The sequence below is a fragment of the Hoplias malabaricus genome, chromosome 5, assembly GCF_029633855.1.
Source record: "Hoplias malabaricus isolate fHopMal1 chromosome 5, fHopMal1.hap1, whole genome shotgun sequence".
NCBI lineage: Eukaryota > Metazoa > Chordata > Actinopteri > Characiformes > Erythrinidae > Hoplias > Hoplias malabaricus.
In genome coordinates this window covers 55,111,030-55,133,290 of record NC_089804.1, presented here as the reverse complement: position 1 = coordinate 55,133,290, position 22,261 = coordinate 55,111,030, and the positions used below count along the sequence as shown (strand labels likewise).

At 42.8% G+C, this 22,261-nt stretch overlaps 1 protein-coding gene across 1 annotated transcript; it reads left to right on the top strand.

The window, feature by feature from the left end:
• Window positions 1-254: 254 nt before the first annotated feature.
• Window positions 255-21,703, top strand: raf1a (Raf-1 proto-oncogene, serine/threonine kinase a). Its single transcript, XM_066673235.1, has 17 exons — window positions 255-402; window positions 6,575-6,793; window positions 7,941-8,053; window positions 8,971-9,073; window positions 9,159-9,316; window positions 11,305-11,397; window positions 12,945-13,098; window positions 13,989-14,016; window positions 14,127-14,236; window positions 14,869-14,986; window positions 15,113-15,197; window positions 16,455-16,631; window positions 16,723-16,769; window positions 17,280-17,398; window positions 18,204-18,335; window positions 19,924-20,058; window positions 20,442-21,703. The coding sequence occupies exons 2-17, from the start codon at window positions 6,593-6,595 to the stop codon at window positions 20,580-20,582; spliced, it is 1,914 nt and encodes a 637-aa protein (XP_066529332.1). The 5' UTR covers window positions 255-402; window positions 6,575-6,592; the 3' UTR covers window positions 20,583-21,703.
• Window positions 21,704-22,261: the final 558 nt, after the last annotated feature.

Sequence of the window (22,261 nt, the reverse complement as noted above, 5' to 3'; positions counted from 1 at the left end):
TGGGAAACCGTTAAACAGCCGTTACAAACAAGCAACGGTTAAGTTTAAACATTGAACATTTTTACATTATTTTTTATAAAAATAACAATAACATACGAAACCACAATAATAAAAATAATGAAAATAAAATAAGTTTAAATACATTTTTATAAAGCAATAAATGTAAAAGCAAATTTAACATTGTATAATTGTGCCTCTTTATATAGTGCTCTCGCTCTCGCTCTCTCTCTCTCTCATTTGAATATGTAAATAAGATCACGTCATCCGAGCCGCTCGGCTTTTTTTTTTGTTCCCCTGCGGTGAGCCGAGGCTGAGCCGGAGACAGAGTCAGCGCTGAGGTTGGAGTCGAGGCAGAGGCAGTGGAGCTATGGCGGAGCTGAAACTTTTAAACTTTCCTTGAAGGTAGGTTCTGTTTACTTTTGTCAGTTTCTAAATAGCTGTTTCTCTCGATCTGTTTCTGTTCAAACTCCCATTCGCTCAGTGCACAGTCTGCAGTTGTGTGGAGACGAGGCTTTCGGGTTAAAAGACGCGTTTAATTAAAATTCGCGGAGTGTTTCGGGAGGTTTGTGTGGGTTAGCTTAGCTTCACTTTATGAAGGACGTTGGTTCGGATTCTGCGAGAAATAGAGTTAAAAAGCAAGCGGGTTTTAAATGTTTTTTTTCCCCCGCTTAAATCCATCATTGTACACCTCGAGAAGTATTTGCGAGTGAACGGGGTTGGGTTGAGTGTTAAAACAAGGCAAACCGCTAAAGAAATGCAGAGATTAAAGTGTAAACAGTGGGGGTTTACGAAGCTGAAAGTTGTCTTCCTATTCGCCAGGTTCTTATTGTAACTCTCCAGTCCACCTTAAATAGTGCAGCAGTTACACCAGCATTTAAGGCGGACGGAAAAAGTTGAGAGAGAAAACTTAAACATAACAACACCCTCCACGAAAATTAAGTTGCTGAAGTAAGAAACGGAAATTCGTGCTCACGTTTAGAAAAGTTGGGGTAAGATTTTTAAGATTAAAGACAGATTTTTATCACCCAACGTATGTAAATTTTAGTGCTCAAGCTTTCTACTATTTGCCAGTGTTGGTTTATTAGAAAATAATTTATTGAACGGCTACCACAAACATTTTCTTGTATTTTGTGTTGTTTTATTTTCCCTTTGATATTCATTTTATAAATAATATGGGGTTTAATATATTGCCTATTGCGCCCATTTTTTTAAATTTCTCGTGTTATTTTCCTCAGTTGTCCTCCGGCAATAAATAAATGTGTGTGTGTGTAATTGTATATTTTGGTATTTTGGATGTGTATATTTATTATTATAAATACCTATTAAATAATTGTAATACCCTGAGTCATTTAGAGAAATTAGATGTGAAAGGTGACGTCTTATAAAATGGACAGAACTAGGCCTGGCTGAAAGGTTTGGAGGAAAATCTCTGTTTTTTAGACAATATAGCAATTTTATTTGCAGTTTTTATATAGTACTACATTAAAGTTAAAGTCCTAATCCTCTTTAATAACCAAGGAGGTCGGTTTTATTTTAGAGTGTAGAGAGTCGGATGGTAAAAGTTTTGTTGCCTTTAACTGATTTAATCCTGTGTAGAAGCTAAATGTCCCAATTTAAAACATATTAAGACATGGTTCTTGACAGTGGAGGCTAGAATTAAAATTACTAATAAAAAGTGTTTCAGCTTTATCCTAAAGACTATAGCCAGGTTATTTACTGTACCATCAATCTATATCTAGTAAGATTTTATTTGCAGCATTAATAATAAAAATAGTTTTAAATCAAATAATTGGAGTTTAATTTTCCTTGAGGGATACTTTGATACTTCATGTCTAACATTTCCCTATTCTGGTTTTTGAAAATAATATTTGAGCTGAAATCTTAAATTAAAACTATGGTTAAACAACACGCACACACTTAAGTCGCCAGTCCACCTACAAACGTGTTTTTGGGCATGGGAGGAAACCGGAGCACCCGGAGGAAACCCATGCAGACACAGGGAGAACGCACCACACTCTTCACAGACAGTCACCTGGAGGAAACCCACGCAGACACAGGGAGAACACACCACACTCCTCACAGACAGTCACCCGGAGGAAACCCATGCAGACACAGGGAGAACGCACCACACTCTTCACAGACAGTCACCTGGAGGAAACCCACGCAGACACAGGGAGAACACACCACACTCCTCACAGACAGTCACCCGGAGGAAACCCACGCAGACACAGGGAGAACACACCACACTCCTCACAGACAGTCACCCGGAGGAAACCCACGCAGACACAGGGAGAACACACCACACTCCTCACAGACAGTCACCCGGAGGAAACCCACGCAGACACAGGGAGAACACACCACACTCCTCACAGACAGTCACCCGGAGGAAACCCACGCAGACACAGGGAGAACGCACCACACTCCTCACAGACAGTCACCCGGAGGAAACCCACGCAGACACAGGGAGAACGCACCACACTCCTCACAGACAGTCACCCGGAGGAAACCCACGCAGACACAGGGAGAACGCACCACACTCCTCACAGACAGTCACCCGGAGGAAACCCACGCAGACACAGGGAGAACGCACCACACTCCTCACAGACAGTCACCCGGAGGAAACCCACGCAGACACAGGGAGAACGCACCACACTCCTCACAGACAGTCACCCGGAGGAAACCCACGCAGACACAGGGAGAACGCACCACACTCCTCACAGACAGTCACCCGGAGGAAACCCACGCAGACACAGGGAGAACGCACCACACTCCTCACAGACAGTCACCCGGAAGAAACCCACGCAGACACAGGGAGAACGCACCACACTCCTCACAGACAGTCACCCGGAGGAAACCCACGCAGACACAGGGAGAACGCACCACACTCCTCACAGACAGTCACCCGGAGGAAACCCACGCAGACACAGGGAGAACGCACCACACTCCTCACAGACAGTCACCCGGAGGAAACCCACGCAGACACAGGGAGAACGCACCACACTCCTCACAGACAGTCACCCGGAGGAAACCCACGCAGACACAGGGAGAACGCACCACACTCCTCACAGACAGTCACCCGGAGGAAACCCACGCAGACACAGGGAGAACGCACCACACTCCTCACAGACAGTCACCCGGAGGAAACCCACGCAGACACAGGGAGAACGCACCACACTCCTCACAGACAGTCACCCGGAGGAAACCCACGCAGACACAGGGAGAACGCACCACACTCCTCACAGACAGTCACCCGGAGGAAACCCACGCAGACACAGGGAGAACGCACCACACTCCTCACAGACAGTCACCCGAAGTGGGACTCGAACCCACAACCTCCAGGTCCCTGGAGCTGTGTGACTGCACCACCTACCTGCTGCGCCACCTCAAATATTTTTCAGTTACCAGGCTTATTTTTTTCTCTCTCTGGACAAAACGTTCGGAAAGCCGTCCATTGAATGCCAAAATGTTTGTGAATACCTGCTCGTGTAACTTTTCTTCTAAAATTATGTTTATTTCTAAGATGATAATAATAACAGCCAGTAACAGCCTATACACTCTTATATGACTTTAGGCTGCAGGTTGGAACATTTCTGTGAGCACTTGATAGCATAAAATGGAGCCACAATAACACTAGAGCTCAGGTATTGATGATGTGAGACTATTTTTGAATCATAAACCCCACTCCGACTCATCCCAAAGTTATTGGATGGAGTCCCATTACTCCAGAGAACACAGTTCCACGTTGTACACGTAAGTCATGTGTGGCTGCTCCCGAGTGACTTATTTAATTTCATGTTTTTCTCATCAGACTACACAAACCGAGCCCATGCAGCTGCAGCTTAGAGGAGCTGAATTCGCTGATAGTGAGCTGTATCTGCTGATATATCTAGCGTTTAGTGTGTGAATTAAAAAAAAAAAACCTGAATGTGGTCAGTGCCTTCAGCCAGTTAATTTATCATTTGAGAAATGTCAGTCCAAGTCCTAGTTCCTCTTTTTCTTTCTTGTTTAGAGCGGGTGTTTGCTGCAGTAATGCCTAATTCTAACAGCCAGTTGTTGACCTAATCTGAGCTGTTTGGCACAGTAAGCGCTCTGGCTCTTTGTTACCAGGCTGTGTAATAGGCTGGGTGTTAAGAGGGAAACAAACGCTCTGAAAGAGAACACAGTGTTCTGCTAAAGTTAAAACTAGTGCTGTAATACTGAGTACGCTTAACGAGTTATTAGAAATATTTACAGAACTTTAAAACCTTAAAGGGGACATAGGTTCTCCCGTTTTACACGTGAAAAGAGTTCTGGGTCTGAATGAAGCATCTGCGACCTGCTTTGGTAAAAATACCACAAGGATACAACACCACAGCAATGTTCTCCCCTTGTCTAAACAGCTCTGTTCAGAACAGAATTTTTCAGTGCCTGTTCGTTCAAATAAGAATGAGCCACACACTGTTCACCCAGAGTCCACACACGCATTGTGAAGCAACAGCATTAAGCAAGGTACACAGGAGCTCAGTTTTAGCTTGCTTTGTCTTTGTTCTCTGGTACTGTTTTCTAATTTCTCTGCTCTTTTGCCTCTGGTTTCTCATGTGTTCGCTTTGGTCATGCCTGTTTTACCTGATTGAACTCTCCCTTATCTTGAGGGTCTCGCTCTGTAATGGCACTTTTCCACTGGCCAAATGTGGTCCTGGTCCCTGGAAACGATTACGTTTTCAGTCCCAGCTCACTCCGGGTTCCAACCGTGCCGAGTAGGTACTAAGTGGTGATGTGTAAACCCTGCAGAGCGCTGATTGGCCAGAGCCATGTCAATCACCACGAAATACAGAGCTCATTCAAATTTAGCACAAACTGCAGCTTGTAAATTCTCTTAAATTACAGCAGCTTTCACATTTATTTTTATCGAATTCACAGCGGCAGCTTGTAACTTTACCTCACGGTGTTTCCAGTGAAGGCTGTGAATACACGATGAGTAAACAGCACCGAACTTTGCCGCCGCTGTTGTTGTGGTTTTCAAAGCTGGCGATTCCTGTTAGAGATGGGTTTCGCGACGTCAACGGCTCCATTTTGCAGAGGAGCCCTGCCAGTGGAAAAGCGACAAGCTTTAAGCATGCCGTGTCGAGTCGTGTAGAGCTGGACCCATGAGGTGGAAAAGCGATATAATTGGAGATGTTGGGGGTTGTGTGTGTTTATTTATTTATTTATTTATTTGTATTCAATTCACATTAATGCATTTGATCAAATCTAGGGCTGCAACCGATTATTAGCGCTGCTCTCTCGAGGCATAAAAATATAAATATTCTATATTTACAGTGAGTAGACTTGAGTATTTAGTCAGGGATGCTTATCTTGCAACTGCTCTGTGTGTTTATCCCTCCCACGTTTAGAGTACAGCATCAAAACTGCTGCGCAAAGAACTTTCCTGTGAATCAGGTTTTTTTTTCTTATTGGGGACTCACCGGTCAACTTGTCTGACATAATGTTTATTATTTTCACTTTCCATTGCTAATGTGGAACACTTTGACCGTGATGCCTCAGCCATCCGAGAGCAGTTGGGTCTGGTCAAACAATTCTGGTCGGGTAGATCCTCCCCACGTTTTCCCCTTCGCATGAGCTCAGTCCTAGCCAACGTGGGCATCTGTTGGCCGGGGAGACAGATCTGAATTGTTAGCGTTCTCCTCCAAGTTCTCTGAGCTGTCTGATGGTGTGGTGTTGCATTAGCAGCAGCGGTGTGGAAAAAGAATGGGGTGGTTCGTTGTCTCAGGGGAAGCATGTTTTTGCCTACTCCCTCCCAGGTTGTTGACACTGTGTGATCTGGGGAGTCCTAGATACCAGGGAGGAACTAGCCAAGAATAATGATTGCACAGAAAATTAGGATATATTTATAAAACTGTGCTGCAAGTTTGGCTTGATTTCACAAGAGGTGGTTCTGCAAAAAGAATCCTGTCAAATCATGCTTCTTTTTTGACCTTTCTAATTTCTCTGGAACAGCTGCAAACTTCCCTATGGTCATCATACTCAAGGCCAAGTGACTGTCAGAGGGTTGTGAGGTGCTCCAGCATTCGGTTGTGAAACTGTTGTTTGTTTGTTTTTTCCTTTCTTCGGGAGTGATGGTTTATTTTGGGATGTGTTTGTGATGCAGAACGTCTCGTCCCATATTACTACCTTACCTCGGCCATGTTCTTGTGGGTGATTGCTTTCCCAGAAGAAGAACATCTGGCCGTATATTGGACACAGAGAAAAGAATTCATGACAGACGCTTGGGCATTAAAGCTGTGGTGGTTTTCCTCACCTTGCAGCTTGCAGTACAGTTGTTTAATATTCAGGCCACAAAGAACGTACACAGGAAGGTACAGTAGGGTTGGCTGTTGAGTTACACACCAATGCAAAATTGCTACATTAACATTACCGAGCTTAAATGACTTGGGCTGTGTCCCAAATGGCCCCCTGCCTCCTACATAGTGCACTGTACGCGTGATGAAACTACCACTTCTGCACCAAAATAATACTGGACGGATTCATTCAAATTACAAACCAATACAGGTCACTCATTTTTATGAATGTCATATGAATGTCTTATGAATGCCAGATCTGTAATCTAATTCCAATGGAGCACCTCCAAGGAGCCTGGAAGACCTTCAGCAATGGGCTAGGAATGAAGGACGCCGTCTTTGAGAGCCCTTGCATCTCCCCTACGACGGTGCAGGGATTTCCCTACCAACGTCGCTCTTCAGATGACGGCAAAATACCCGACTCCAAAACCAGCAGCACCATCCGAGTGTACCTGCCCAACCAGCAGCGCACTGTTGTGAGTAGCGCTGAATGATTTGGAGAACACTTGTCCTTTAATAAACGTCCATGGCTTTATTTTAAGTTGATAAACATATTTCTTTCTGCTGGCTTCCTGAATTCTATAAACTTAATACAGCATAGTTGATTCAGTTTCAGTTCAGTTTATAAACAGTAAATCTTACAGCCGTAATAATGAGTAAGATATGGTGTGGTATGTCATGTGGCATGGCTGTCATAACAAAAACTTATATCTGGACTCTTTAGGAGAACAAGAATCTTTGTGAAATTCACAGTAATGGCCTTTATGCCCGTAAATTGAATATATCCAGATGTCCATTGTTACAAACAATTAGTTAGGTCTTTTACGCTGGCATGGACATTAAAGACTAGGTAGTATTTTTAACCGTAAAATTACAGCTTCAAAATCATTGTGATGCTTCAATAGGGAGAACAGAGCCTCTGTTGTTGCTCAGCCAAGACTCAGCCAAGAGCCAAGACTTATTGTAAAAATAATTCTAAATTTGTTGATACAGAGTCACTACCGCCCCATGGGTCTGTTGGTATCTTCTGGTGTTCTGATATAAGCGGATTGGCGATGATAAACATTGTGGTCCATGAACTTTAATGGTGGTATGGTGGGTGGGCACCTCATCCAAGGCAGGTAGCAGTAGAGGGTGGGTGAACAACAGGGCTGTGGGGAACAGCAGGAGTCCCAGGGAGTCAGACCTCCCTCAGTGTCAGGCACGATAGTGGACAGACCATTTCGCGGTAATGAAATTCCATAACTTGCTTTGGCACTTTAAGCGTGAGTACTCCCAACAGTGTCTCTTGAAGTCGGTGATCCACGTGACTGCATTGACACCACGACAGTCCGTGCTATTGCTCCAATTTGCCCGTTTCCATTCTTACTGAGATTTAAAATTCAGTTCACTGGAGAGTCCTGGGATACTTGCACAATAGAAAGAGTTTAAACTAAAGAGAACTAAACTAAAGTGTGAAGAAAAAACAAATCCGTTCTGATACAACTGACAGTGTGCCCTAATGCTAATAGTTTTCATTGATGCAACATTGGCCAAGTCATGTCTGCCCTAGCTTTAAATTTGTAGTATATCAAAGAAATACAAATCAATTCTATATTATTGGTTGTTGTTGTTGTTGCACAGGTGAATGTGCGGACGGGTCTGACTCTCCACAGCTGCCTCATCAAAGCTCTGAAGGTGCGAGGGCTTCAGCCCGAGTGCTGCGCTGTCTACAAGCTCAATGCGGGCCACAGGAGGTAACTCGGTTTGTTTTTTAAATTGTTGATTAAAAAAATAGCATGCACCGTAGTGTGTTACACCTGTAAGGGAAATATAGGGAGGAGCAGGACAGGTTTTCCCCTACTTTTTTCCAGGGAAGGAATTCAATCGCACAGTATTTTGTGAAATCCACATGAAGAAAGCCCACAGTTTCATCGACTTCCTGGACGTAATCTATAGTTGGAGTCAGACGTGAGCAATTTGGACTTCATCACACAAAGGGCAAAGCAGAAACAAGAAAAACCAGCTGAGACCAAGCCCAAGAAATACTCTGGAGCTCGGAAGGTTAACACAAGTCGAAATAAGAAACGGGATTCACCAAAAATGTTTTTATTGTGTGTGGAACAAGCAGAAGAATTTAAAATGTCTAACATATTAATAAATAACTCAAATCTTTATCATGTATTTGTGAAGGACTTGACACTAGCGTGTTTCTGACAGCTATTAGACTTCAAAGCTGTGATGTCACGTGTACACTCAGCTTCTCATCTGCAACTAATGCTTGTTTCAGTTTGAGTAACTGCAGCATTTCCACGCAATTGGTAAACAATGGACAGAATTGTGGGCCTGTTTGTAAACCGCTGAACTGAGGTCAGGGAGGTGAGGCAACAGGGCGGCTGCAAGTGTTAGTTTGTAGAAGTGATGAACCAAATAAAACACAGAGCTGTTGATGGTGAAAACGCTCTATTTAAAATAAGTATAATAATAAATAAGCCAGTTTTAGTATAGAGAGCTTATTTGTGCCGTGGTCTGCGCCCTTATTTGAGCGTTCGTGGTTTGGTTCGTTTCTCAGTATTCAGTATTTATCCGTTGTGTAGAACAGCTGGATTATAACAGGGTGTGTTTTATAGTAACAAGCACTTTGCAAAGCTTATTTTTTTCTCTACAATTTCAGTAAGAAGTCTAGAATGGATTGGAACACAGACTCAACCTCGCTCATCGGGGAGGAGCTGCTGGTGGAGGTTTTAGACCACGTTCCCTTGACCACACACAATTTTGTGAGTGCAACGGAACACGTCCACATGTTTTGAACCCAGGGTTACTTGGTTTGCCCTAATTATCCTCTCCCTCTTCGTTTCTCAGGTTCGAAAAACATTTCTGAAGTTGGCTTTCTGCGACATCTGCCAGAAGTTCCTTCTGAATGGCTTTCGTTGCCAGACGTGCGGATATAAATTCCATGAGCATTGCAGCACGAAGGTTCCTACAATGTGTGTGGACTGGAGTAACATCAGGCAACTCCTGTAAGGAAAACCGTGTCTGTCATGTTTACCCAGAATGTTCAGAGCGAGGAGATGAATGATGTGGTTGTGTTTCAGTTTTGTTTTTTCTCACGGTGAGGTTCAGCGTGATAAAATAAGCCCAAAGTCAATGCTTTTCAATAGGAATAGTGCTGAGGGACGTTTCTATTGGACGGTCCTCAACTCTGGGCTGAAATTATCTGGATAACCGATCCCAGATATTTAACGGTATTTCCAGCAGTTAGTTTGATAGATGTTGAGCATTATATCACTGCTATAATACCCATGAAGTCCTGCTTCTTTTTCTGTGACTCTTGATTTGGAGTCCATTTTGTGTCACATTTTCTGTTTGTGACACAAAAAAAATGACAGTGAAGCTTGGATGCAGTGCTAAATGTAAATATAAACAGAATGCAATGATGTTCAAATCATTTAAACCTGTGGGGTGTATTTCCAGACAGGGACTAAGCGAACTGAGAACTGAGGAGACCAGTTGCTAATTTTGTTTAGAAAGGTTTGTGAGTAAAGCTGATTTTTTTTTTTTTTTAAAACAGTACATTTGAGTTGTGGATTACAACATAGTTAGACCTTAGAAATGAGTTATTAGTCTGCAGCCTCTTTTCACGGACAGAGGAGTCCACAACAAACCACCACTGAAGTGATGTGAAAGTTAACGTGCGGAAAGTTGCTTGCTACATGATGCTTTGAAAATAAATGTGCAACAATGATTTCAGACGCGTCAGAGCATTTTTATCTGGGGGGGGGGGGGGGGGGGGGGGGGGTTAGATGTGTTGGGTTTGTGAGATAAGGGTTGCTTAGTAACTTCTGAACTGCTCACATGTTGTGTTATGCTCAGTAATATCAGATATATTTTAAGGTTGGAACTTATTCTTACGCAATCAAAATGTTTATTCAGTTTTCGAAGATGTGGTGATTGCTGGAAGTTTTGTTTTCATATTCATTTTATTAGACCAAGCAAAAAGGGCTAAGAAATTCAGGGCTATCTGAATGTAAACATTGGAATTTTATGACTTATGTAATTCACTGTTTAGGGAGTGAGGAGCTGTTTCAGTTTCAGCCCGAGACAGACACGCTGTGTGATGTTAGTGTTCAATTTTCCTCTTTCACACGATTGTTGACAGGGTCTGAGTCTCTCCAATTGCAGTGTTGTACCTGTGTTTATGTAAAAGTACAAATGCTAGAGAGTTAAACAGAGCAAGACACAACCTTTGCAGAGAAATAAGAGCACCGAGTCAGGGTCAGATGCTGAAAGCGGGGAAGAACGCTCTTGTGGGGTTTGATCCTTGTGGTGTTTTGACCAAAGCAAGCAACTTTCCGCACATTAACTTTCACATCACTTCAGTGGTGGTTTGTAGTGGACTCCTCTGTCCGTGAAAAGAGGCTGCAGACTAATAACTCATTTCTAAGGTCTAACTATGTTGTAATCCACAACTCAAATGTACTGTTTTTTAAAAAAAAATCAGCTTTACTCACAAACCTTTCTAAACAAAATTAGCAACTGGTCTCCTCAGTTCTCAAATGCAAGAAGTAGTGATATAACACTATGGTAAACAAGCTCCTCTTCTAACCTTTTTCAAATGTGCTCCTGCTGACAACAAATTCAAAATTGGCAAATCTAATTAAAGAACAAATATATTTTTTTAAAAGACAAATTTCAACATTTGTCCCAGTTTCAACATTTAAAATGTTGGCTTTGTACTTTTAATACATTTTAATAACGCCCAGAACTGTGTTCAGTTGTGGAAAAGAGGGAGAATATCTGTTTTTAAAGCTTCAAAATAAATAATATTCATGCTTGGACTTTTAATTGTTTACTTGAATTAAATAATACAATTTATGTGAAGAAAGAAGAAAATGAAAGCAACCCAAACTCACTCTCAGATATTAATAACTACATATTATTTAACATGGATTAATGCCTTTCAAAGCATACTTTTGTCTTGATTTATCTTGACTGTTTCTTTTGGAAGGTTATTTCCGACCCCTGGTGAAGGTGGGGGCCCGTCTTTGCCTCCTTTTACCTCAAGGAGAATGAGGGAATCCCTCTCCAGGATCCCCAGCAGGTAAGACCCCTTACTTCAAGCTACAGTTAGATGTTCAGGTTGTTATAAACAATGTGACAGGGCTGGGTCAAATCAGGTTCTAAACCAATCTTACCCAGTGATCTATAGGCATTATTATAATGATTAAGTTTTCAGGAAAGAACATGTTCGGTTGAATGAGGATGTCCTACACGTTCTGTGGTTGATGAGAGTTTTATGTTGACGTTGAAGGCGTTTTTGACCAGTCATGACTGGTTAATTGTTTTAAGTGGCATAATTATGATTATTAAGGCATTTTTGCTTTATTCTGGGGGCCAAAAAATAACATTCTGAAGCTTGTTTTCATAAGAAAGCTTCCAAACCAAAATGGCTGTAGCATTAATGTAAGAAGATCGTTTTGATTGGAGGTTTGTTTAATCACTGCTGTGTTTAATAATGATTGTGCTTCAGTGTTAAACAGGGACTTAGAACTGAATTAATCCCTGTTTCTTTTTACATCCTCGGGGTTACCAATGCACACAGGTCAGAGAGCTGCTTGGAGCGCAGGCACGAACAGGGTGTATTGTTTAGCGAGGCTTTTCCTTCTTAGTCGGCCATGAAAACAGTGCTGCCAGTTTTGACAAATTGTAAACACTGAGTGTTATGAAGTGAGCACTGTGGCAAATCTGATCCCATAACATTGTTTCCACAAATAGAATACGGGCTTGTTCAGCTTCTCTGGCACAAAATGGCCGTATGGAAAAATATGATGTTACTTTTGAAAGAAAAAAGAGATGTTTGCTTAGTACTTAAAACGTTCGGGTGGCGCATGTTCTACTGGCGCATGTATTCAGACAATCGTCAGTGCATTTACACATTAATTTGGGGGTCAGGAATGCCTTCCAAACCTACTTTTATTGATCCCGAAGGTCAATAGTGGTGTCGGAAGTGTATATCTGGGGAAGACCACCCCGTCTGTTTTTTCTGGTTTTGTCGGAAAACATGGTTAATACGAGCTGTTTGGATTGTGCTCCAATTCTGACGTCACGTGTGCAAGCGATTATAATTGTACCACCTCCTCATCCGAGTCTCTTTGATCAGTGGTGGACCTGTGTTTATCTGAGAGCGCAAAGATGGGTTTAAACAGGGTAAAACAGACACATGCGAGCTGAGAAATTAGAGAAGCTAGCTAACAACAAGAACGAGATGATGATGGCAGTGTGACAGACACTGATGCTGAATTAGACAGATGCTGAATGCTGCTGTGTTGTTTGACCCTTGTGGTAGTTTGTCACTAATGTTGATGCTTTATTATTAAAATGAAATTTTGCCATTTCACCTCTCACCTACACCTCCTACAGTTCCTTTGCCCTTAGTGTGAATACTGATTTAAGCACTGATGAAAATGAATTTAAAGACAGCCACAATCTTAATTCAAATCCAGTTTAGTCTCCACCTTCAGGCGAGTGCATAATGAACGCTTAATGAACCCACCGCCTCATGAACGCTTGAGGGGATATGAGCAAGGCCAGCTTATGATGTTTTGCTCGGTTGTTGTATTCTGATGTTTTCTTTTGTCTGGGTTCCAGTTCATTGCACCGACATTCGACGCCTCATGCCTTCAATTACTCCACGGCGTACCCCCCCTCGGGAGGTGCCCTCTCGCAGAGGCAGCGCTCCACCTCCACGCCCAATGTGCACATGGTCAGCACGGCCCTGGCTGTCGACAGCAGCTTGGTCGAGGTAACAACAGGACCTCTCTCTCCTCTTCTCAGGTTTTCTTTAAGGCACTCTTAAAATAGCAAGGAGTGCACCAGCCATCCCAGGCATGCCTCTGCCTTAATTCCCCCCCCCCCCCCCCCCCTTCTACTTCTTCTCACTCTTAGATAGTTTCTTTACTTCTGCTAAGTAAACATTCAGATCTTGTGGTGTTTCACCCTTTTCTGTTCATCACTAGCTGGTGTCATGTTATTTTGAAACGACATGCAACGGGTCAAGAATTTCACTGGTGAATCAGGGTTGAGTTTTAGCTGAAGAATGACCTGCATTACTTTGATCAAAACGACCTGATTCATCCAAATGCCATTTCTTGTTGTTGTTATGTATGTGACTGGGGAAAATACTGGGGCTCATTTGCATATTGCAACTTTCAACAACATAAAAAAGGCAATATCAACTCATCATAATTAAGCTGTGGCATTTGTTTCTCAAAAGCAGGTTCACTTTTTGATCTGGACACCAGTTAGTTTTCTGTCCACTTCTCTTTTCACCCTCACCCTCTCTCTATTTCCCTTTTCTCTTTATTCTGTCGTTGTGCCATGCTGGGGAGTAGCTAAATTGCCAGAATACTTCTCCTAGCTCCTGGTGCCGACGATTTTGTCTGAAGAGAAGAGTAGGTATTGTTCACCTCTTCGAAACCTCTAGTTTTAAATATTCAATGGTCCTTTATGTAGCCAAAGATCAGCAAAACCTTCCAGCAGCTTCTCTATAAGAGCACAGCGTGTTTTTACTGTTTATTGTAAGCTATCTTTTTAATATTTAAATAGACGAACAAAAAGGACTGTTGGAATTTGTTACATTCTTCCATAACTCATATAACTAATTTATGTATTTATTTACACGTCTCCGTGCAGGACGCGATACGTCAAGGTCACAGCTCAGGTAAGGTAAAGGCTACATTATTGTCTGCAAATGCGGACAAATTGAAACGTGCTGTACATTAACACCTACTGAAACTGAGAAATGCAGTATGTGTTTTTTGTTTTCTACAGCTGGTAGTTCCCCAAGCCAGAGTCCGACTGGCTGGAACCAATCCAAAGCTCCAGCACCAGCTCAGAAAGAGAGGGCATCGTCCTTCAATTCTCAGGAGAAAAACAAAATCGTGAGCTCTCAAGCACACCACTTCCCTTCCACCTAGACGCAGCGTAGTTGTATTGAGAACACTTCCCCTTTTTCAAGCACATCCTGTGAAGCATAAAAGAGAAGGAACACATGTAACACCTCTGGTAGACCATGATTATTTCTGAGTTTGTAGCCCTCAACTAGTTGGAATCATTATCTTTTAGCTCCAGGGCCAACTGAAGGTTCCTAGCTTCACTCTGAATCACTGAATACATGCGAATGAAGTGTAGGCATCCCACCTTTTACCTGATTGCTGCCTCTCCAGCTTAGTTTGCTTCATGTCCCTTTCATATGCTGCTAGGAATTGTCACTATTCCTTAAACAATGGTGTATAACATGTATTTACATAGCACTTTAAGTTAAATTAGCTGTCACGTATTATCTAGCATGTACTTAAAGTGAATAGGAGGAAGTGCGTAGGGTGTATACAAAAACAAACCCATTTTATATATGGGACTTGAGTATCTATAAATACGCAGAAGTTTCTGGAACAAAACCACTGTGGATGCTGAGTATACTCAGTTTTGGTAATTAACCATGTTAATTAAAAAGATTGAAATGCTAAATCAAACTGTTGTAGCAACACTGCAATGATGGTTTATCGTCTTGTAGCGCCCAAGGGATAAGAGAGACTCCAGCTACTACTGGGAGATCGAAGCCAGCGAGGTAGTTCTGCACTCCAGGATTGGATCTGGTTCCTTTGGAACAGTTTTCAAAGGGAAATGGCACGGTAAGCTCTCCATTTGTAGTTGAAGCGAGTGCCCTTCTTTCTTCTCAAACTCTCAGGTCTTTGCTGCAGTGTTGCACATGGACCTCACAACATTTTAGCTCTCTTCCTCTCTTCGGTGACTTGCAGGTGATGTGGCAGTGAAGATTTTAAAAGTTACAGACCCAACGCCGGAGCAGTTCCAGGCCTTCCGCAATGAGGTGGCAGTTCTTCGGTGAGTTGTAATGTATTTCAGCACAAAACCCTCTTCACGGTTTCTCAGTGCCATGACTGATTTTTCCATTTTGCGTCTACAGTATTGCTGTACAAAGCCCTCCATTATCACAGCAGCCAAACCAACAGCGCTGTTGGTCGAGGATGTGTATTTGTGTCAGAGTTCACCAAACTGGAACACTCTGAAGTTTTGCTTGTGGAATATATTCGCCCTGAAAATCTGTGGCTCAAAATGCCCAATTCCATTAAATGGATGGGTATTGACTAGTGAAAATTTGCTGACTAAGAACTAGCGTAATCCATAAGAATAGGGAGCTTTTAGCATGTGATTAGCATAGTTCGCAATGCTAAACTGATGTTGGAGGTGGGCAGTAATATACAGTGGTGCTTTAGAAATTATGATGTCTCTCTAAAGACTCTTTAGATTTTCTGCATGAATTTGACCTAAAACTTCATTAGATTTACAAATAATGCTTAAAAATAGTTAAAGAGAACCATATAAATAATAATAATATGACACTTGGTCATCCATTTCTGGAGGAAAATTATCCATTATTTCATATCGGCGAGTGGCAATATATATGAACCTTTAGGATTAGAGTCAAGTGTCTTTAACACATTTGGGGAAGTGTTTAGTCTGCCGTCAGTTGAACGTCCATGGTGTGCATGGTAGTGCTGCATGGAGAAAGCCACTGCTCTCCAAAAAGAACCTTTCTGCATCACCATCTACAGCTTGCTGAAGAACACATGGACGAGCCAGAAACTATTGGAACAGTGTTTTGTGGTCAGATGACACCAAGATGGCTCTTTTAGGTTTAAATGAGAATGAGTTGTGTTTGGAGAAAAGAAAACACTGCATCCCAGCATTAAAACTTCATACCGTCTGTGAAACACTAGCGGTTTCCTTTCTGCCTGATGAACTTTGTTGTAAGCGTGTATGCTTAAGTAACTGGCTTATGTTGGCGATGTGGCAAACTGAGCTTGCCTAGTTCCCTTGTTTGAGAATATTATGGCTGTGTTAGTGTTTAAAGAACATTGATATAAAGTTTCATAACAAGTAGAGCATTATTAGTTAAACGTCTAGTTCATTTTCATCTGAAGATCCAACCATCGCACTGTGTACAGTGAAAGTATTTCTGAGTGTTTTGGTAAAACTGGTCTCATATCATCCACCCCTAAATGATGCTGAATAAGCCATTCCATGCTGATAGTTGACGCCTGTGATTTCTGACTCCTCTGGCCCTCTGCTTGACCGCAGGAAAACCAGACACGTCAACATCCTGTTGTTCATGGGCTACATGACGAAAGATAACCTCGCCATTGTGACGCAGTGGTGCGAGGGCAGCAGTCTGTACAAACACCTCCATGTGCAGGAGACCAACTTCCAGATGATCCAGCTGATCGACATCGCCAGACAGACCGCTCAGGGCATGGAGTGAGTTTGGAAGTTCAGAAGGTGTCCTGATAGGTTTTAAAAGGCTGTTTGTAATGAGTTGAATATGTAATGTTTGGTTTATTCCTTTCAGCTACTTGCACGCAAAGAACATCATTCACCGGGACATGAAGTCAAACAGTATCCTTTCTTTTAAAATCTTTACGAGAGTCCTTACTTTAATTATTCCTTACGTTACTCTCGCTCTCTTACTCTTTCTTTCTCTCCTTCTGAGTGCGATTACTTTTTCACACCTGCCCAAACAAACTGCGCCAAGGGAGAAAACGTAGGAGAGTTCGATTTCAGGTGTAAAAATGCTTTTAAATATATCAAAGAACCATTGATTAATCCAAACACATTCCGTGCGTTTATTACAAACTAAAAACTACAACTACACACTAATATAAAACTGTATTAATAAATCAATTACATCTTGCTACCTTTCTTGCCATGAACACGGCCCTATGGTGTTAAATACAAACTAGCTAATTATTCCTAAGCTATGTGTTGCTGGTTTTTTGATATCTCACACTGTTGAGCTCTTGGTTTTAATGTCGTAAAAGCAGCTGAGTCAAGGTTGAACGAACTTGTATGCACCACAGTGTACGCTGAGCTCCCTCCTCCATCCGTACATCTTTAACTCAACAACAGACATCTTCTTGCATGAAGGCTTGGCGGTGAAGATTGGGGACTTTGGCCTCGCCACAGTAAAGGCCAGGTGGAGCGGCTCTCATCAAGTGGAACAGCCGTCGGGATCCATATTATGGATGGTCAGTTGTCGACATGTCAACAGATTGCTTTACGGTTACTCAGAAGTACAAGTGATCAGTTTGTTGTAAATATTTTCACATGCTTTGTTTTGCTTTTGGAATTTTATATGTGAACATTTGCTTTGTTATAGAAATGTATCTTATTTTGTGTATTACCTCGGCTACATTGAGTACACAGTGGTTGACTCTTTGTTACGGAGTTTAAATAAAGAGGAATGAGCATATTTAAATAAGGAAATTTAAACCCTATTTTTTAAAAGAAACTCTAATGGTATAGTGTTCTCCCTGTGTCTGCGTGGGTTTCCTCCGGGTGTTCTGGTTTCCTCCCACGGCCCAAAAACACGTTTGTAGGTGGATTGGCGACTCAAAAGTGTCCGTAGGGGGTGTGTGTGTGTGAGTGAGTGTGTGTTGCCCTGTGAAGGACTGGCGCCCCCTCCAGGGTGTATTCCCGCCTTGCGCCCAATGATTCCAGGTAGGCTCCGGACCCACTGTGACCATGAACTGGATAAGCGCTTACAGATAATTAATGAATGAAAATGTTGAATTATTTTAATATTAAAAAATATATAAATAACGTGACATTTCACTAGTTGTGTGTGAACTCTGGTGAATGACGATTAAGTAATTGCATATATACAGTCAAATTACCTGTTCAGCTTTAGCTGTTGTGTATCTTAATATTTATTAGCCATCGCCTTAACCTTTCTAGTGTATGCATCAGTGCTGGATCTGTGTTATCTTTATTAGCAGAAGTAATAGATTGTTTAATTTGTCATTGTTGAAGTGTTGGCTGTCTCTCACTCAGGCTCCTGAAGTGATCCGAATGCAGGACAACAACCCGTACAGCTTCCAATCGGACGTCTACTCGTACGGCATCGTGTTGTTTGAACTGATGACTGGAGAGCTTCCGTATTCACAAATAGCCAACAGAGATCAGGTATGGTCCTGCACTGATAAAACACACCAAAGTAGGTTTGTTTACTCACTTAAAGCTGCCTAGACACCTGCCGAATTTCGTCAGTTTTTAGTGTTGAAACCACTAGCTTGGGTTGTGAGCTACATGAAGTTTGTTCGTCACCCATTGGAGAAGCTTCAGAGTGAAAATTCGTGAATCGATTCTGAATCTTTTGAGAGAATCACAGTGTATATAAGGATTCATATTTTCTCCCACTTGTGTGACCCACATAAGTGTCACTCTTTTCAGAGCAGAGCGTAGAGTCTAGGCCCGGGGCAGAGTTTAGTCTGAAGGCTGTGGTTGGCTGTAGTCCAGATCAAAGGGAATGGACTGAGGCTAAATGCCGACACAAACAAACAAACAAGCGAGCCAGGAGCTGTGGAGTGAGGCCGTCTTGTGATGTGGGACTTTAGAGCCCAGGTTAGATTTCAGGCTAAATTTAGTGTTGAGGCTCCACAGTGACTGGGCCAGGCCGAGCAGGAGCCTGAGGCCATGCCAGTCTCTGACACACACAGTGATAAATGACCCATTGGCGTCACTCTCTGTTCCTCTTTTTAACTGGCACTAATGAAGATATGTTGGGGTTTGGGCACCCTGGACTAATGACATGTTTTGGACATAAGTGGGAAAAGGAGAACACACTTGTGCACATTTTAATGCAGGGTTACATTTTATTTGTTGCATCTATCAGATCCCTTTTTAAAAATGTATTTATTTTTGTATGTTTTGGTCAAAACATCACAAGGATCAAACCCCACAGCAGACACTGGTTTCAGCGTCTGTTTCTTTAAGTCACCATGAGCCACTCGCTGTTGACCCCAGCTCCGAGTGCACAGCAGTGAGGATCGAGGAGTTCTCTCTCTCTTCTGTTCTCTGTTTTTTATCTGTCTTTACTCAGTGCTCTTATTTCTCTGCGCTTCTTATGTTTTTGAGATTCTGAAGTCTCCAAACTTGACATCAGAAGTGGGGCAAAATCAGAAAGGCCCATGTGTTTTGACTTAGTAAGATTTCTTTGCGGTCTGCCTGAGTCGTCTTGTTTCACAGTTTGTGTGTTGGTAGGCTCCAGAGCCAACTTACTATATCATGAAAATGTCATAATATTAAATTTATGATATTACTTGTTTTACAGCAGTTCTACATGTGTACCAACAATGCATCAGTGTTCAATGAATGATCTCTGTCTCTCTCTCTCTCTGCCTCTCTCTGTCTGTCTGTCTGTCTGTCTCTGTCTCCGTTTCTGTCTCTCTCTCTGCCTCCCTCTCTCCCTCCCTGTCTCTGTCTCTCTCTCTGCCTCTCTCACTGTGTCTTTCTGCCTCTCTCTCTCTGTCTCTCTCTCTCTGTCTCTGTCTCCGTTTCTGTCTCTCTCTGTGCCTCTCTGTCTCCGTGTGTCCCTCTCTCTCTCCCTCCCTGTCTGTGTCTCTTTCTGCCTGTCTTTCTCTCTCTGTCTGTCCCTCTGTCTGTGTCTGTCTCTCTGTCTGTATCTCTCTCTGTCTCTGTGTGTGTCTCTCTCTCTCTCTCTGCCTCTCTCTTTGTGTGTGTGTGTCTCTGTCTCTCTCTCTCTCGTTTGTAGATCATCTTCATGGTTGGCAGAGGTTATCTGTCCCCAGATCTCAGTAAGCTGTATAAGAGCTGTCCCAAAGCCATGAAGCGGCTAGTCGCCGACTGCATTAAAAAGTCCAAAGAGGAGAGGCCTCTGTTTCCACAGGTACACGATGAAGAGAAAGCTCTCGCTCTCTCAGATCGACTCGCCTTGAATTTAGTCTTTATCACAATATTGTGGAGTTAAACCTTCAGATAGAGTTCAGCAGCAATGTTTCTGCAACATCATATTTCTCCGCTACATTACTCTGGCTTCACAATGGTATGTGATGTCACAAATTCCCAATTACAAACCTCAGCAGAGGGCTTTTAATTTGAAAGGACAGATTCAAGGAGAGGAGAGAAACTTTCTATTGGTGTATTTCTTTGCTTTATACGAGTGCAGTATCATTTACACCACATGTCATTAACCAAATCGTCTCCTTACACTCTTTGGGTCTTTTGTTGTTGTGTAATTCTTGTCCACTTAATTTCCTCATGCTCCTGTAGATCCTGTCCTCCATCGAGCTGCTGCAGCACGCCCTCCCCAAAATCAACCGCAGCGCTTCAGAGCCGTACATACCACGAGCTGCGCAAACCGAAGACATCAACTCCTGCACTTTGACTTCCATGAAGCTGCCCGTCTTCTGACGGAGCGGTCCACACCAAACCCCCAGTGGTCAGGGGCCACTGCCGCCCGATGTAGCAGAGCAGCCTCGGAGCGGAAGCGAACGTTGGGCTTTTATTCGCTTCTGACGGACGTATTCTAGAAGTTTTTTACGCTGAGCCTTTTCACCTCTGACGGCCAAGTCTGCCTAAAGGACAATGACCTAAAACCTCTCGGCTGAGACCTGTAAAATGTTTCTTCATTTCTTTTCTTAGCAGTCTCAGAGTCAAATGCACTTGTCATAGTTTGTTTTTTTTTGGTCCAAAAGGGGCCAAAGCAATCCAGCGTGGGTCTGTATATGTACTCCCTTTTTGTTCCTCAGAAACAGCATTTTCAGGTCTTTCCTTGAGGTCTAATTTGTGCAAAATTTAAAAAAATAAGTTGATTTTATGAGTCGAAACTCGCCAAACCGTTTGAAGCTCAATTCTATCAGTTTGAAGCGTGTAAATGTAAATGAAGCAGCAGCCGAAAGTGACTTCATTTTGAAATGCTGAAGGAGTTTGAAGTATTTGCCAATATCTGTGTTGTGTTTTACCACCACGAGAAGCCTGTGATCTCTCTGCGGTTTCCCTGCACGACAACAGACTTCTTCACTTCGCAAAGTACAGTAGACTACGGCTTCTCTAGCTTTCAGCGCCGGCCCGTTTTGCCACAAGTGTCCGTTCTGGAGGCCGGTTATAGAAAAGGTGCCTTTTTATGCCTTTTATGTCGCGGTCTGAAAAACGCCTTTGAGACATCTGTGCCTCTAAGAGTGGAAGAGATTGCAGCCTTGCCTTTCACAAGCTCTGGTTGGCAAAGCACAGAAGCGAAGTTCTTCATGAGAACCGACACTGCTCAGAGCAGTTGTCAGACTTTCTCAATCCCTGTGCCTTTTGCATGTGGAGTTTTATTACAATACAATCAGAATCTGTAGATGTTTGTCATGACTTGTTTGGACGGTTCAGGTTCACGTCACCAGTGTTGATTAGAAAAGTAGGGTTCAGCGTTGTAAAGTGGTTTCGAGATTTTAGTGACGGTCAGCTGTTTCTTTTTGAAGGTTGTATTGCAGAATCTTGAGTACATACTGTTTGGTTATATAATGGTTATTTTAATAAAATTAAGTTAAATACCAAAATCCTGAAGTTTTACTGTCTGTTGTCATGTTTGTGTCAAGCTCCCAGAGGTGGGAAGTGTCTTAAAGCCTCTGCCCCACTACTCTTTAAGTATGTAAGTATTCAATTCAGTCAATATACGTAACCGCTTATCCAGTTCAGGGTCCTACCTGGAATCATTGGGCGCAAGGCAGGAATACACCCTGGAGGGGGCGCCAGTCCTTCACAGGGAAACACAAACACACACACATTCACGCACACCTACAGACACTTTTGAATCACCAATCCTCCTACCAACGTGTTTTTTTGGACTGTGGGAAGAAACCAGAGCACCCGGAGCAAACCCACACAGACACAGGGAGAACACAGACAGTCACCCGGAGGAAACCCACGCAGACACAGGGAGAACACACCACACTCCTCACAGACAGACACCCGGAGGAAACCCACGCAGACACAGGGAGAACACACCACGCTCCTCACAGACAGTCACCCTGAGCGGGAATCGAACCCAGAACCTCCAGGTACCTGGAGCCGTGTGACTGCGACACCTACCTACTGCGCCACCAATG